This window comes from Pseudopodoces humilis, chromosome 12 (genome assembly GCF_049639895.1).
Source record: "Pseudopodoces humilis isolate 2021_Gansu_Grassland_sample_001 chromosome 12, ASM4963989v1, whole genome shotgun sequence".
NCBI classification, from domain to species: domain Eukaryota; kingdom Metazoa; phylum Chordata; class Aves; order Passeriformes; family Paridae; genus Pseudopodoces; species Pseudopodoces humilis.
In genome coordinates this window covers 18,915,473-18,932,479 of record NC_142211.1, presented here as the reverse complement: position 1 = coordinate 18,932,479, position 17,007 = coordinate 18,915,473, and the positions used below count along the sequence as shown (strand labels likewise).

Here is a 17,007-nt window from a genome sequence, read left to right as displayed (position 1 = left end):
AAAACCCAGACAAACACTGGGAGCTCACACCTGTGTCCCACCAGGGCCTGGGCCTCTTTCCAGCGCTGGAGGGACTGATAAGAGACTGAGCAAGCTGAGCTATACCCCACGAAAAGGACTTTCTGCATTTGCCATTTCTTCAAACAGCGAGAGGTTTCATTGTTAAATATTATTAATTTTTTAATGCTTGTAGATACTTTGCTTGTTAAATAAACAGTTTTTTCCACTTTTCTCCGAGGAAATTTTTTCCCAAACCAGTTGGGGGAGGAGCCGCTTGAATTTGTTTTCTGGAAGCCCATTCACAGGTTTTCTCCCAAATTTGCCCTAAACCAGGACACTGTTCACATGGTTGTGCTGCCTAACCCTGTATATACTCCCATATATGGACTATGTGCTCCTTGTGTTGCTCTTCAGAGCAGGGAGAGGGATCAGGATTGCTTTGTTGCTGTACTGTGGGATATCAGTTTAGGACATAACATCAAGGGCAATGAGGATCATTTTGGGATATATATTTAGTGTTGCTCACCTGACCCAGCTTTGGGTGCTACCTATGGGAATTCATTAATAACTGTAGCTAGTCTTTAGGGATACAGGGAAGGATGATTTCCCCCACCTTTTACCCCCCCCCTTTCTCATTCATGTTTGTTACAACAGATTTGAGATATTTCAATTTCTTTGGGATGTTAAAGACAGCATGTTCTTGTTGCTATGTCCACTCAGTACCAGTGATGCCTTAAGATTTTAGTCTTTGTATTCTTCAAATCCTATACTGCATTACTCCATAACTGCAAATTCCATATAAAGTGTTAGTTAACTGTCTTCACATTTTGGTCAGACAAAACAATCCCTCTAAGCCTGAGATTCAAGGACACTCTACAGCCTCAGGCCCCAAAAAGTATAAACAAAATTAATTTTGGGGAAGCAAACTGGGGGTATATGACTTCATTATCTGAAGCTGTAATTGGAGGATTAACCCCTGATATGTAAATGGACCAAAATTATATCTGTCTGAAAACCTCATGACCGTCATCCACCTTGAGTGTGTCACCTCTTGGAGGCTTTGACTGCCCAAGGTGTACCTATTGAAGGCCTTAAATAAATACCTCCTCCTATTCACTTAATCTTGTCTAGCCTCTGTTCTAGGTAGCCACTCCAAGGCATCACCAGCCACACCATATTTAGAGCGATGAAAGAGATTTTTAGGAAGGTCATTCAGAGATCTTCGCCAAGGGTGGGATAGTAATGAGTGGCATGGAATGTGGCAGAAAATGGGCCAGTATTTGGAGGACTTCTCTCCTCCAATGGTTTGGATGGTTATCTCTGAACAACCAGAGAACCCTGTTAGACTGGAAGAACATTTGAAAGGAAAATGCTCTGGTGACTCCAGAGGGGCAAAAATTACTTCATTTTGCTGGGCCCTGGCTGCTATTTATCAGACACTGCTCATTACTAGACAGCACCCTCAGGGGGAGGAGGAGAAAAGCAGAGCAACTAGCACTGCGGCCACTCAAACTGCAGCTGAACCAGAGGAACAACCAGTGCTGGTAGCAGTCGCCCCTATACAAAAGAAAAAAATCCAAGACCAAATCAGGTCACTTAGTGAGGGATGAAGAGGAAGTAGGGTCCTCACAAGAGTAAAAGGCATGGCCAGAGATAGTAATTTGATCCCTATCCCTGGGTGAGCTGCGAGATACGTGAAAAGATTTCAGCTGCCAATAGGGTGAGCCCATGGTGACCTGACTGTTCCAATGCTGGGATATCATGACACAAGATATGGAACTAGATGGTAGTGAAGCCATGCAGCTGGGATCCCTGTCCTGGGATATGGGCATTAACCAGGGGATTGGGAAAAAGACAGAAACTTTCAGCCTCTGGAGATTACTTCTGTCAAGCATGAGGGAAAGGTATCTTTGCACAGATGATCTATCAGTGCACCAAGACAAGTGGAACACCATGGAGCAAGGTATCCAGTACCTGAGAGAATTAGCTGCGCTGGAGGTACTCTATAAGGATTCAAGTAACGAGCAGTCCCCCATAGATCCAGATGAAGTCTAGGGCACACAACCCACGTAGCAGAAGTTTCTATGGAGCATGCCATCGTCGTACACCAACTCATTGGTGGAGTTAGTGGTGGATAATTTGGTTGCTCAACTGGTAATTTGAGGAAAGTCTCTCTTCCTCCCTGTGGGCCTGCATCTCAGCCACAGAAAGACTGTCCAAGGACTTCCAGCAATTTAAAGAGGAAATGACCTGTGCCCTGCCAGCACAGGCCAGAATCCCTGCTATTAAGAGCAACCATGCCCCTGCTCAAGAGAGAGAGAGAGAAGACACCATGAAGTAGGTAACCTGTGCTTTTACCTGCATGACCATGGAGAGGACATGAGGAAGTGGGATGGAAAATCCACCTCTGCCCTAGGAGCCATGGGTATGTGAGTTGAGAGGAAGAACAACCAGCATGAGAAATTCTTCAAGGACAAATGCTGCTCCAGTTTCCAGTGGGCAGGTCCTCAGACAGAATGGAAGGTGCTGATGTTACTTCCCATCCTCTTGAAGGGACCTGCGGTTCATCATATTTACAACAAGTGAGCAACAAGTACCACGACCAGAATTAGAGGGGCCAGCCAGGTGTAGGAAAGGGACAGTCGGATCTATTGGACTGTATGGATCTGATGGCCTGGCACATCAGATCCACAGGAGTACAAGGCTTTTGTGCACTGGTGTAAATTATGTACCCTGATGCCATCAAGATATAGTGGGGCAGAATCCATCTCTGTTTCTGGGGTGACAGGAGGATCCCAACAGCTGACTGTACTGGAAGCTGAACTGAGCCTTGCTGGGAACAGATGGCAAAAACACTCCATCCTTGGCATAGATTACCTCAGGAGAGGGTATTTTAAGGGCCCAAAAGGGCACTGTTGGGCTTTTGGGATAGCTGCTGTGGAGACAAGAGGAAATTAGGCTGCTGAATACCTTGCCTGAACTCTCAGATGATCAAAGAACAACAGGTACTGATCATTTGTAATACATTGATGACATCATCATATGGGGCAACAGAGCAGAGGATGTTTTTGAGAAAGGGAAGAAAATAATCCATACCCTTGTGAAGGCTGGTTTTGCCATAAAACAAAATTAGGTCAAGGGATCTGCCCAGGAAGTAAAATAGCAAGATGGAACAGTAAAATGGACTGGTAAAAAACACACTGAAAGCAATAGGTGGTGGGACCTTCAGACACTAGGATCTACATTTAGTAAAGGTCACCTGGTTAGTTAACACTAAAGGATCTACCAATTGAGCTGGCCCTACCCAATCAAAACATCCACGTGCATATGAGGAATATGTTAGGGAAGAGTTTGGATTAGTCCTGCCTCAAGGAAAGGTAAACCCATTAATGGGATTTTTTTTGCTGAAAGACTTGAGTTCACTTGGTGGGTAATGTAGAGGGATGGGGAAACACGATGTCTGTCTCAAGGGGATTTGATTTTTGAGTGAGAACAGCCCATAATGTTGAATTGTATAATATTGGTTGCTGAATGACACTGCCACTGTGTGGGAAATGGAAAAATAGAAACTTCCACAGATGCTGATGGGTTCAATCTGCAGCCTTGGAAAGAGCTTGGGTTAATGTAATGATAAAGGTACACAGACATTAAGTAGAAAAAGTATAAACTTATGTTCCTAAAATTGTAAGTAAGAATATTCCTTGAGTAGATAAGAAATTATATTAGGTAAAATTGTGAGAAGTTTAAGCTGTAATAATGTGACTTATAGGATAGGCTAAGGATCTAGAAGCCATAATAGAGGTATGTGTGGGTACGTGACCTATCAGTTTATTGGCTAAAAGACAGACACAGTGCAGCAGAATTAAGCAAAGGTGATAGGTTATTAAGTAGAAACAAGTTTCATGTTAACTGTCTATTGGACCAAAATGTTATATAATGCTGTGTGAAGAAGAAACCCGTGGCTACCTTGAGCTATGGCTGACTTGTTGCTTCTCTCCAAATCTCATGCCTTCAAGACTGATATCTTATCTGGCTTACTTGAGCAATAAATCATCTTAAATAGCACGGTGGTCCCATCCCTCATTTTTCATCTCGACACCACTGTATGTCATAACTCCCATGGACAATGAGAATGGACTGCTCCAGATACACGAGTCATGAGCTCCTGATGCAGCAACCAGCTGATAGCACACCAGTCCTCATTCCCTGGAAGACATCTAGGATAGATAAAACTCACATTCATGGACTAAATGAACTGAACAGACATCTTGTAAGGACAGCCATTGTCTAAAGGAATGATACCTATGCTTGTGTGTATATATATACATATATAAATATATGTATTTGGAAGTTGCAGGATCTGGACATGGCATAGATGGTATAGAATAAGGGACAGATAATGTCCTAGTTCCAGCCAGGACAAAGTTAATTTCTGCAGCAGCCAGGAGGGGCATAGCCAAGACCTTGAGGTTATTAGATACCACCTCATGCCATGTACCGGAGGGATGGAGGGCAGTGGTGTTTTTCTCTCTATTAGTATTGCTGTTGTTACTGTTCATTTTCTTATTTTATTACTGTTTCTAGTAAATTGTTCATTTCACAACCCATGATCTTTTTGTGCCTCCAATTCTCCTCTCCGTCCCACCACAGGAGGAAGGAGCAAGCAGGGCATGGTCTGAGAGATTTCAGTGGGAAGAATAAATTGGAGAATGCCATTCCTAAATGACAACTGGTCTTTCAAAAAAGTGACAGTTCTCTACAGAGGACTTGTTAACATGACTAGTTGGCTCAAGAGACAGCCATTTGACACTTACTGTTCAAATTCAATAGATAATGGTAATGTTTCTTCTACTGTATAAATCTAAGTTTTTAACAAAAGTTGAGCTTCATTGCCTTTTCTGCTTAGCATTTTGAATCATTTATGGTCACAAAAAAACCCAAACAAACCACATGAGAGATTAGGCAGAGATATCACTGAAGTAGCTATATCATTAGGAACTGACAAAGCCTTCATCAAACATTTGTGTATGGGCATTTTTTACCACATTAATGACAAATTAGAAGGGATTTAGATAATAGCTACAAGACACTGGAAAAGGTACAAAAGAAGCCTTAACCTCTCAAGCTTAACCCATCACTGAAAGACATTCAGCTATGGTGGCACAAGTATTGGCAGAGTTAATATTCTGCAAGAGAAGTAATTGGGAGCACAGAGATGAAATTCAGTTTTCATCAATACAATATAACACACCCATTCTCTTAATAAAGGTGAGTGCTTTCACAGATAGTTATTCTAGCCAAGATCAGCAAACGCTTACACACCAGTGTAGTTTATACCCATGAATTAGAGGGTTATAGAAGCAGACTTTATGCAAGACGAAATGAATATTCACAGAATGCATTTTAAGTCAAAGCTACTCCATTGCATGGTTTTTGTTTTGACAAGGCCAAAGAGGGTGCTGCAAAAGAGATTATTATTCATAGCCTTTGCCTAGGTCTGACAGCAAAAGGTTTATATCTGTAAAGATAACTAAGGATTAATTTAAAACCAAACATTTTTGCACAATGTCTATCATACAAGAATTGACTCAAGTGGCACAATTAACTAAACATTGGTCCTTACACTGTTCCAATACTCTGGCAAAGAGTTTTGCATCTTAACACCTCCAAATATTTTGCTACAATGAATATGAAAACATATGCCTTAAATACTTTAACTAGGATACATATCTTAACTTGGGGAAGAGTCACATAGCTATTGCAAACAAGTCCCTACTGCTATCAACTTAAGTTTCTTCTCCCGAGCAAAAGTCCTGTACCCAAATTTCTCAATTACTTGTATCATTTTAAGAACACAAAAAGCCTGTTATAAATTTGTATTGTGATATTGGCTTTCGCAGATGAATATTATATGTTAAATACTTTTTAGCTATGTATGTACTTTTTTTCTTGCTAACAAGTCTTAAGCTTAAAAGAATTTCCTAGGTACAAGGCAAGGAAACCCCAGAGGGCAAGGACAGTGAGGCCCAAGCTCTTATCAAGAGAACAATAGAGGCCAAACTGTTATCAGCGGAAGATATGAGACCCAGCTGTCCTCAGGGGAAGGATGACGGCCTCGGACTGTTATCTGCCCTGACCATTTGCAAAAAGAAAGGAAACCAAACTCCAGAAAAATGCTGACCAGCAAGAATAATGATGACCAGCAAAAAATATATGCTGACCAGCAGAAAATAAAACTGTGAAAAGCATGATCCAAGAAGGCAGAACCAGGGAGGGGACATGCTTGAATATGCATTAACCCCTCACAGCAAGGAGGGGATAAAAAGGGGATCCCTGAGATACCAGGTGTGCTCTTGGCAGCGCGCCAAGGCACCCGGCCGTTTTAACCTTTTGCTTTATTTCTTATGTCTCCTAATTGTCTTTTATTTATATTAAATTCTTTTTATAATTTATTAAGTGAATCTCGTTTTTAAGAAGCCCAATGGAAACTCAACATGTCATGTTTTAGTACTAAGACCTTAAGGAGTAAGACAGCCTGCTTGTCAGGCAGCCTTCTCTGGGATTAACAAATACTACAGTATCTGAAAGTGTCACCCACTTAAGACAGCCCTTTTACATTCCCCTTGTTTTCCATGTGATGGCCTCAATTCAAAAATCCCAAACATCCAGAAAGTCTGAAGGTGTTGGGGGTCAGGTGTCCTATTTTTAGTTCTGGCTTGCCTGTGGAATTTTTACCCATTAGTTGTGGGGAAAACCTAACTGCGGGTACTTGGTGGGTGCTTGAAAAAAGACAGAGTTCTGCCGGGCCCAGAGGGGGAAGGGGGCAGGAAAAAGGGGAGGGTGGGGACAATTTGGCGGGCTTCTTCAACTTCGGAGAAGAACACTTTAGGCGCAGAGCTGTTGCGGTGGGGAGAAGGGAATCTCGCCATCACCCAGACGGAGCTGCTGCTGCTTCTTCTTCTTCTTCTTCTTCCCTCTTCGTTGGTGGCCTCGCACCCCCTGTCCTGCCGGGACGTGTGACCGTGCCAGGCACCGCCGCGGAGCTGCTGATACACCTCATCCACCGGCCCAGGATCTCTGCTCATCCCTGCCGTTCCAGCTAAGTGTTCCTCAAAGCCCTGCAGGAGCACCGGGACTGCCCGCCCGAGGGGGTTTGTGAAGCAAAGCCTCTCCACCCCTTCCCGTCTCAACTGAGAAGGCTGTCACGGGGTCCCTGGTTCTGTTTTCTTGCTAATGCTGTAGTTATTGTTGTTTGTTTGCCTTGTTATAAATATTAGTAAAGAACTGTTATTCCTATCCCCAGATCTCTGCCTGAGAGCCCCTTGATTTCAGGATTATCATAATTTAGAGGGAGGGGGTCTACATTCTTTCATTCCAAGGGGGGCTCCTGCCCTCCCTAGCAGACACCTGTCTCCCAAAACCGAGACAGAAGGTCACATTTCTTCAAGTCAAGCAAGATTCCAAAATATCATACATGCATCCCAATTCAGTAGCTTTATCATTTTTTCTCCTATTTGTAGGCCACTTAGGGCAGATATTTACACATTTAAAATATTTCAGAAAATGTAGAGATAGGCAATCAATTTGGCTCATCTTGGCTACTAGTGCTTTGAGGGAAGGTACACAGTGCCAAATTACTATTAAACTGATCCGGTGAGATGAGACATTCTTATTCAATCACTACCACAACAGCTTAGTAATTGCAATTCTTCTAACTCAAAATGCTGGATAAAACACTAAAGTTTTAAAAAATGAAGTAGCACTCTGGAAACAGGAAGCTAATTTTGTGTACATGCATGTATATGCACACATCTGATGACATGCAGCCCAAATTATAAGAGGACATGCTATATTATGAGTCCCATGACCTCTAGTCCAGCCACACTGCAGTCCATCTGTAACTGCTACATTTCCAACTAACTCAGTTACACTTCAGTTCAAGATAATATCTCCGCTGTTTAGCCTATACTACACATTACTATGACTATCTGATGATGGCCATAAACTACACAGCCAAGCTGGATGTCAATGAACAGAATAAAAGTTCTGCAAGCATTTTTCCTAGCATTTCCTACCCTCTAGATATAAAATTAGCATCATGAATTACAACGAAAGTGTTATAACACTCAGTGTGAATATATCACTATGTAAAATAACAGGCAGTGTGAACATGACTTCAGAAACAGCAAGGTAAAAACGTGTTTGAGCTTTTGAGAAGTTACAGATGTGGTCCCACACTCAGACACTGGCAGAACATCACTGCAGTAGCAGAGATCTTAAGGATTTACCAGGCAAACAAAATATGAAGAACACCCTTCTAACACTACAGAGTCAAAAGCTTCCATTAATTTCCATAATACAAAACAGATCTTACGTTATGCACATGCTTTTAGTTATCTCTTGAACAGACAGGTTTCTTGCAAGAAATCTCAAGAGGTACAATTCTTCACATTGCTATCCAAGAAAAAGTCATGTTTCATTTTACCTTATCCAAGGATCACTCTGTGCAGACTCATGGAAATAGAGCCAAACAATAAATTATGCAAACTGACAGTGCTCAGTCTTTCCAAATGGAAAGTTTTCTATTTTTATCCTCATGGCAGAGGCAGGGTCTCCTCTTGCCATACAACAGGACCTAAGTGCACACAATCTTCTATTCTCAGGCAGTATTAGAAGTGGAAACCATTCTCTGTGTTTCTTAACATATGCAATATCCCTCCTTGGATCAGAGGAGTCCTAGGGGAAAGGCTGGAACCTGGCTACCATCATTACCTTGCCTGTTGCCTCCTGAAGCCAGGCAGATGTCCAAAAGAGTCTATAGTCTAAGGGGTTCTGTGGGTCCCACAGACGCAACCATCCAAAAACCTACATGCAACAGCAGAGTGAGGGTCAATCAGGTATTCCCAAGGCCTGAGAGTTAGAGATCATAAAGTATGCTTATGATCCATGAACCAACATCAGGTGTTTCTTGCCTTCCTGCCTACAGACAGCTTCATATCTCTTTCACTTTGGAGATAGCCAACAATAGGTGATCCTATCCTACAGATAGGTGGTTTGCTTACTAGCATCAACAATACCTAAAGAAAACAAAAATAGAAGCTTAATTACACTGAGAGAGAAGCTTTGTAGCACCTTGCAATGCAGAGGCCTGCAGAAGGCAGCTTTTACGCTAAGAGTATCACACATTTGTTCCTTGGCACCAAGAAATATTTTTTTTGAGCTGTGTTCTACCAGTTACAACTTCTATTTGCTTAATTTTAAGCTCTCTAGAAAGCATCCTATAAGACCAAAACTTTTAAATATGGTGTTCATACTTGCCATCAGTTATCTGTAAGTTCCATATCATTCACTGCTCTGAAAAAAAAATTATTCTCACATATTTCAAGTTGCTTTGAAATCAAAACAAATCACTTGGAAGAAACTGAGATCCAACAATACAGAACTCTAATCAGCACACAGTTAACAAGTTACAAAAAGTAGGGAAAGCAATGCTTTAACAAGTATTTAGCCCCCAAATTACTTGAAAAAACTAAGCACGCTTGGGTTCCTCCCTCCCCCATTTGTTTTAAGATTTGCTCCTTCATATAGCAAAAATACCTTATTAAATAAATTGTCCTAAGAACTACCAAACTCTAACAGTGCAGTTCATTCTTCTTGTTTCCTTGACACAGCAAACTTGGTCAAACCGTGCTTCTGGGCAGCACTACACATCTAATAATGAAGTTTCTGTTCATATAATGTCTCACTTGCACCTTCCCTGAAATATTGGCTTCCAGCACAAGAATGGGAGGTCACCAGTGTATGAAATGACTCCCTTGAGGGTGGTGATCTGGAACCTGAGCAAAGGGTTGCCCAAAACATTATTCCCAGTCATAATGAATAGCTACATAAAGTCACTAAATAAGGAAAAGATTAACAGGGATAAGGACAGTCATTCAGAAACATCTGGGCTTGTGACAACCTTCACTGCAGATGTACACTTTTAGCTGATTGCATGAGGGGAGCTTGCAGTTCAGGACTGCTCCTATCCCTCACTGATATAAGCTGCTCTCCACAAAGTGGTTGCTTCTGAAGACTGCTGCCCTTTCCATCTAGCTAGGAGGTCCTAAACTATGAAGTACTGCAGTAAACCTGAGCATGCTATATTAGTTTATAAGATATGCTTAGATGCCGTGCTTGAATTTTTAACAAGTCCACAACCTTTATTGTAGACAGCATTAAGATACTGATATAATCTACCATTTAAACATTCAGGGGGACAGGTTTTCTGCTTCAATTTATCAAATACTGGTTACAGGATTAACAAATGAAAACAGAATCTGTTGACATGATGAACCAGCTTTTAACAACAGTAGCTCCTGGCAAAAAGGTACAAAGAGAACACTTCCCTCATTTCAGTTTATTCAGCTAGTTCAACAACCCAGAGATAAAGGTCATATTTATTCAAGAAAAAACAACCTGTCAAAAGGTCCAAGTGTTTCACAAGCACAAATCAAGCATTTGTATTCCCAACCAACTAGCACTAACGCTTTAAGGTCACAGTAAACACAGGCTTTTCTCAAAATATTTATACTTTAGCTTAATTAGAAGCCTTTGTACTTCCCTTCCAGTTCCTACCCTCAAACCACACCTCAAGTGGAAGAAAATTCCCAAACTCTCATTGCCACAAAGTTTAAAAAAAGATTGCATATTTCTAATCCTGCTTACCTAATCTTAGGAAACTAAAAAGACAAAACAAGATGAAGCTAAATATTTCATCAAGTCAAAAAATCTGATAAACAAATCAGATGCTGATCTGAACTAGTACTCACCTTGCATATGCTATGAATATATCATAGAAGTCACTCCACAAGAATACCCAACTGTGTTTTATTTCTAAATGATTCAGCAAGCCAAGTCTAACGCATCTAAAAGTTTGCCTGAAGGCCCAATAGAAAGTAAGTCAACAACATCACTTCTTGGGACCACAGGACTCCTCCTTAGTGACAGAACAAGGGTCTAAAATTCACTTTTCAGAATCTAAGATGCATAATCAAAGATCAAACATGACTAAAACAAAACCCACCATGTGCAGCTCCTCATGGAGGGAAGGTGAGACAGAAACAACATATGAGAGACTTTAGCCATGATGCTTGAAGAGAATTCCTCTGTTGTAGAAGGGTGAAGGCATTATGAGACCTTCATCTCCCACTCTCAAAATCAGCATCACAGGACTGGTCAGAAGGATTTACAAGAAAGGTAGAACATTTCAAGGACACAAAATACCAAAAGAAATATCAAATTCATAATACTGAGGTAAGGAAACTGGTAACCTTGCCTAAAGTCTACACTTGTTAATGCACATCCCCAGATTACTTCATAGGTTGTTTTAACTTCTTTCCAAGAACAATTACAAACACATAGTCCTCAAGTAAAAATATTTTGATCCATTGTGATTTCTTTGAAAAAAAAATGGATGAGTAATGTAAGTGCAGGAAGAGGCTGTCAAACCATTCAGATGTAAAAATGGCCCAATTACCAACCCAAGACTAGAGCAAGTTCCTGCATAAGTAATAATGGAGGCGATTCTAAGAATATACCTATCACACCTACACGAGCATGTCTACCAACTCATTACAAAAAGCAAGCCTTGTGCCAAAGCCTTCTGTTCCTTCTAAATAATGAAGCCAAACTGAACACAAATCTATTATTCCACATGCTACAAGTTAATTCTGGGTTTTTGGAACAAAGCTCTTAAACCTTGACCCAACATTGTGGTTTAAGCCCAGCTGGAAATAAAGCACCATGCAGCCACTCGCTCACCCCCTCCCATCCCACTGTAGTGGAATGGGGAGGAGAATCAAAGTAAAACTTGTAGGTTAAGAACAGTTTAATAATCGAAAAGAAAGTAAAATACAATAGTCATAGTAAATGATGAGAATAATGATAATAAAAAGGAAAAAAACAAGTGATACACAATACAATTGCTCACCATCCCCTGACCAGTGCCAGACACACACACACACCCGAACCCAGATTGGCCGCCCTTCAGGGTAACTCCCCACAGTTTATATATTGGGCATGACATTCTAAGGTATCGAATATCCCTTTGGCCAGTTCGAGTCACCTGTCCCAGCTGTGCTCCCTCCCAGTTTCTTTTGCGAACCTCCTCACTGGCAGAGCACGAGACAAGGAAGAGTCCTTGACTTAGGATAAACACAACTTTGCAAAAAACTAACACACTGGTGTGTTATTAACACCATTCTCATTCTGAATAAAACACAGCATTGTAACAGCTACTGAGAAGAAATTAACTTAATCCCAGTTGAATCCAGGACACCCAGAGAGGCCAAGATGCATGTCAGCCAAGCAAAGAAATCATCCAAAAAATTATTCCAGTTTGACAGAAATCAAAGGGCATGAAATGAGAGGCACAGGAGCCACTACTAAAACAATAACTCCTGGGAGAAGGGAGCTGAAGGGGACATTATTTTGCTAGAGACCAAGCAGACATCAAGTGCAAAAGAGTCTGCCTGATACAACATATCTTCTGCAGGCACTATGGCTTTTCAATCGCTTCCTTTAAGAAAAAAATATGCAATTCCTCCTCCAACTGTTTTGAGAAATTAAGTCTTCCCCCTTTTCTGGGGCAGCAGTGCTAGATTTCTTGCTTACTGTATTTACAAGAAAATCACAAATGCATTTTTTGATTAACAGGAAGACTCAGAGATAAATGGTTTTAATTTATCTACCTTCACCAATTATGTGTTGCTGTAAACCCTTTGAAGGTCGTCCTCTAGACATTTGGAGAGGAAGAAAAAATAATGAGAGGGGGAAAAAATAATGAAAAGCAGTCATAAAGTTTTGAAAAAAAATCTCACAGCTTTCATCTTGAGTTAGTCATCCTACACAGGATGCTTCTACATGACAAACAAAGCTATCAAGGAAAGCCCCTTTGAAATAAATATATGAAGACTAGAGCCAAGGGAACAAACTTGGGGGTGAAAGGGAAGAATCTGCTCTCTGCCATGAGGTACCTGCGTTTCTTCGGGGTTAAACTTGAGAAATAACAGAATAGAGACAGCTATAACACAGCCTCCTCTTCCCAGAGGGCATCCTGAGAGAAGAGGCCCTGCAGGCCCCCAGCCAGCCTGCCCTACAGATCGTTCCCCCGCCGCCGGCAGCGGGCGGGGAAGGGCAGCTCGCAGGGCACTATCTACGGGCGCCGAGCCACCCTGCCTTCCCTCCTTCCGTAGGCCCCGGCCCCCTCCCGCGGATGGTGGAGGAGCTGACAGTGACCGCAGGCCCGCCGCGGCCCCTCGGAACCCGACAAAGAGGCCCGGCAGGCGGCAAGGGGAGTGGTGCAGGCCTCGGCGGCAGCTAGCCGGGACATCCGCGGCGACGGGAGGCCCGGTCCGCCAGTGGAGCGGGGAAAAGCCGTACCTTGAAGTAACCACCCTCGTAGAGGGTGTTGGGGGGCCCGAAGATCGCCACCTCCCAGTTGTAGAGGTCGGACTCATCGACCAGGGTGATGCGGAAGCCCTCCACCGGTTCCTCCTGCAGCGATTTCAGCTCCAGCATCAGCGCCTTCTGTGAGCTGCTCATCTGCTGCTGGGCCATGGTGCGGCGCGGCCCCCGCCGCCCAGGCTGCTGCTGCCGCTGCCCCGCCGCCGTCGCGCCGCCCCACAGGCCCCCCGCCCCGCGCTGACAGCCGTCACCGCCGCCACTTCCTTTTGTGACGGCGCCCACTCGCATCTGACCTCAGCGCGGCACCGCACCACGCCACGCCCCGCCGCACAGAAAGTCCAGCCCCGCCCCGCCCTTACTGGCGCACTTAAAGGGGCAGCGCTCTCCGCCACACCGTTTGTGCAGTGCGTGGGTGTGTGATTCCTGGCGTTGCATCAGCCCTTACGGGGCAGGTACACATGTCGTGTGAGGCGGAAGAAAAGTTGGGTGGAGAGCTATGAGTGGGATGGAGGGGGCGGTGTTCTGTGGTGGTCACGAGTGGGGCACGGCCAGTCCGTGCTGCTGCACTGATAGAAATTCACGGACAAAAAAAGAGCAGCTTTTGTACAAAGGATGGGTTTTGGGGACCGACCTTGCAAGACTCAGGGTCCCCATAAAAATCCTGCAGCAACCCCCAAGCAGCAGTGTCTCAGGAAAATTAATCCACAAACACCAGAGGTTTATGTCCAAAAAGGAGACAGAAGAGTCCCATAACTTTATTCGAATAAAGGGACAGGCCATGGGGCATTTCCTCTGGGGTCTCTCAAATTTTTAGGGGATGCAGCCTCCTTTTGTTCCTAATTTTCTGGCCGCATTTCCCTCTTTCCCCATTGGCTGAGGTAGTTGAGAGGTACAGACTTCCCAAAACGCCTAAGACTCCTAATGTGGTTCTAGCAGGATTAATTTAAATAACTAATAGGCTGTGCTGAGTGCTAAACTAATTGTCATGTCCCCCAAAGTGTAAGAGTTATTTGAAGGAAATCTCTGTTGTCTGTGGGCTTGCAGTCAAATAAAATTGGAGGTGAATAAAAGTGAAAATCATGTAATGCCTTAATATAAATCTGTGGCATTGGATTACATGGAGTCCAGGGATGAAATGGTGAAAGACCCTGAGATGCTGCTATATAGAGAGGGATTGAGGAGTGTTTACTTTAGAGATTGCCACCCTGGAGTGAGCTCAGATTTACAGAAAGTTGCTTAATTCTGCTCTCACATCCTCAGCCTGGGGGCTGGAGGGCTGGATCACAAACACTTGCATGGCCAAAGTACTGTTTGTTGCAGGAGCTCCTTAGCAGCCAGGCTGTACTGTGCTGGGTGTTTTTTTCTGGTAGGAGCTCAGACCTGTATTATTTTTATTTATGTCTTAGAATAGAATAGCATATACTAGAATAGTTCATTTGGAAGGGACCTACAATGATCATCTAGGCCAACTGCCTGATGACTTCAGAGCTGACCCAAAGTTAAAGCATTTTGATACCCAAACGCCTCTTAAACACTGACAGACATGGAGCATCAACCACCTCTCTAGAAAGCCTGTTCCAATGTCTGTCCACCTTATCTGCAAATAAATGCTTCCAAATGTCAAGTCTAAACCTCCCCTGATGCAGTTTTGAACCATTCCCACAGATCCTGCTGTATATCAGGGAGAAGAGTTCAGTACCTCTCTTTCTACTTCCTTTTCTCAGGAAGCTGCAGAGAGCCATGAGGTCACCCCTCAGCCTTCTTTTCTCCAAAGTAGACAAACCCAGAGCCCTCAGCTGATCCTCATAGGACATTCCTTCCAGCCCTTTCACCAGCTCTGTTGCCTTCTGGATGCATTCGCATACTTTAACATCCTTCTTAAATTGTCTTGGGTTGATGGACATAATGTTTTGTCAATACAGGATCAGGTTGACTGGCAGGATATGTGGGCTGGGAGCTGTGCTCTTACTTTGGTGCCAGGCATCCTGGGTAGCAAGTACTTCCATCACCATTTTGTTTGACCAACTATCTCATCTAAGCCACATCTGGAAGGGTTGCAGATATGATGTTCTCAGCAGTACCCTCTCCAGGAGAGAAAAAGCTCTTTACCTCTGTCCACCACATCCAATTCCGCCCCATGACAGGGATCAGTAATGAATCTTTGGCTTCATCTCTATTCTTCCCAATCCAAACATCTTGGTCCCAGATGCCCATGCTTCATTACTGCTCCCTGGTCCCCAAACCTTATCAGCCCCATTCACACCTCCATCCCCACCTCCCAAATGCCCAAGTGTAACATCATGGCCACCATCATTCCCAAATGCCCCAACCCCAGCACCCACTTAGAGCTGCCTCTCCACATGACCTTTTTCCATTACTAATGAGTCTAATAATGTATCCAACCTGGAAGGCCATGTAGTAAAACATTTTAACAGAGTAAAAGCATGACATTTTAGTAAAAGCCTGTCTGCACAAGCCAGCCTTTGCTATAAGTGACAATATTAAAAGTAGTGTCCTTGAAACTCTCCTGAAGCAGCGAGAATGAAAGAAAAACAATAGCCTTGTGCATTAGGGAAAGAATGTAAACCATATGTATTAACCAATAGTAACTTGCTAAGCCTGCGGACCCTGTCAGACCCTATAAAAGTGTGCTAAAGATAGAAATAAATTACGTTCGCTATACCTCCATGAGGATTCAGTGAATAGTCTGAGCAGTTTCTCAATAAGGCCATGCTGTGACCTTCCCCAGTTGACACCAGCCAGCAAAGACCTGATCTGTTAACGCAGCATCCCAGCTCACACCATGGTCAAACATGGCTTTGCTCAGGATTGGAGGAAAATGTTGGGTTGATTCAATGTGCAGAAGCTGAGTCCTTTGGGGATTGCACTGCCCTTATTCCTATGGTAATTGAAATATCTTCCCTTGCAGCCAGCCTCCAGCACAGGCTTTGTCTGAACCAGCCTAATGCTGGGAAAGATGGGAGAAGCAAAGTTTAGAGCTATTTAGGACTTCTCCCTGCCTGCTGCCTGTCTCAAATCTTAATGAAAGAGGTAATCATGCAAGGCAGAAAGTAAAGCAAGCCCCAGTATTTTCAGTAGGGCAGGCTGAAAATTTTCCATCAGGTCTGCATTTAGAAAGAATATTGGTCTTTTTCCTTCCCAACATTTTTCCCCCTTCTCCTACAAAAACATCCGATGATCATAGAAAATAGAAACTGTCAAAGCAACAGAGTACTTTGAAGCCTGGGCAGCCCCCTCCAAGGTTCCTGCCTGCATTTCTGACTGCTCTCTGGAGGAGGCTCAGCTGCTCTGCCTGGTGTCCCCTTCCCCATGACCAGGCTGCCCTGTGGCTGACACAACTTCTTGACTTATTTGACATTTCCCTCTCCTAATCAGCACTGATATGTTGATATGGGGAACATGTATGCTTATGAAAATTCAGAATTTTAGAAGTATATAAAGTGCTTAAGCAGGTGGAGGGAAATAGAAATATAGCTTGTCACAGTATTGTCACAGTACAGCTGGCCTGGACTGGACAAAGTAAATCTGACCATAACACAA

General features: G+C 43.3%; 1 protein-coding gene across 1 annotated transcript in view; it reads right to left on the bottom strand.

The window, feature by feature from the left end:
• The window catches only part of LOC148183466 (ubiquitin-conjugating enzyme E2 R2), a 214,632-nt gene extending 200,945 nt beyond the window's left edge, over positions 1–13,687 (bottom strand). Inside the window, exon 1 of the mRNA XM_088061553.1 lies at positions 13,423–13,687. Within this exon, the coding sequence (XP_087917679.1) occupies positions 13,423–13,599 (177 nt within the window). The 5' untranslated portion in view covers positions 13,600–13,687. The remainder of the gene's footprint in view (positions 1–13,422) is intronic.
• Positions 13,688–17,007: the final 3,320 nt, after the last annotated feature.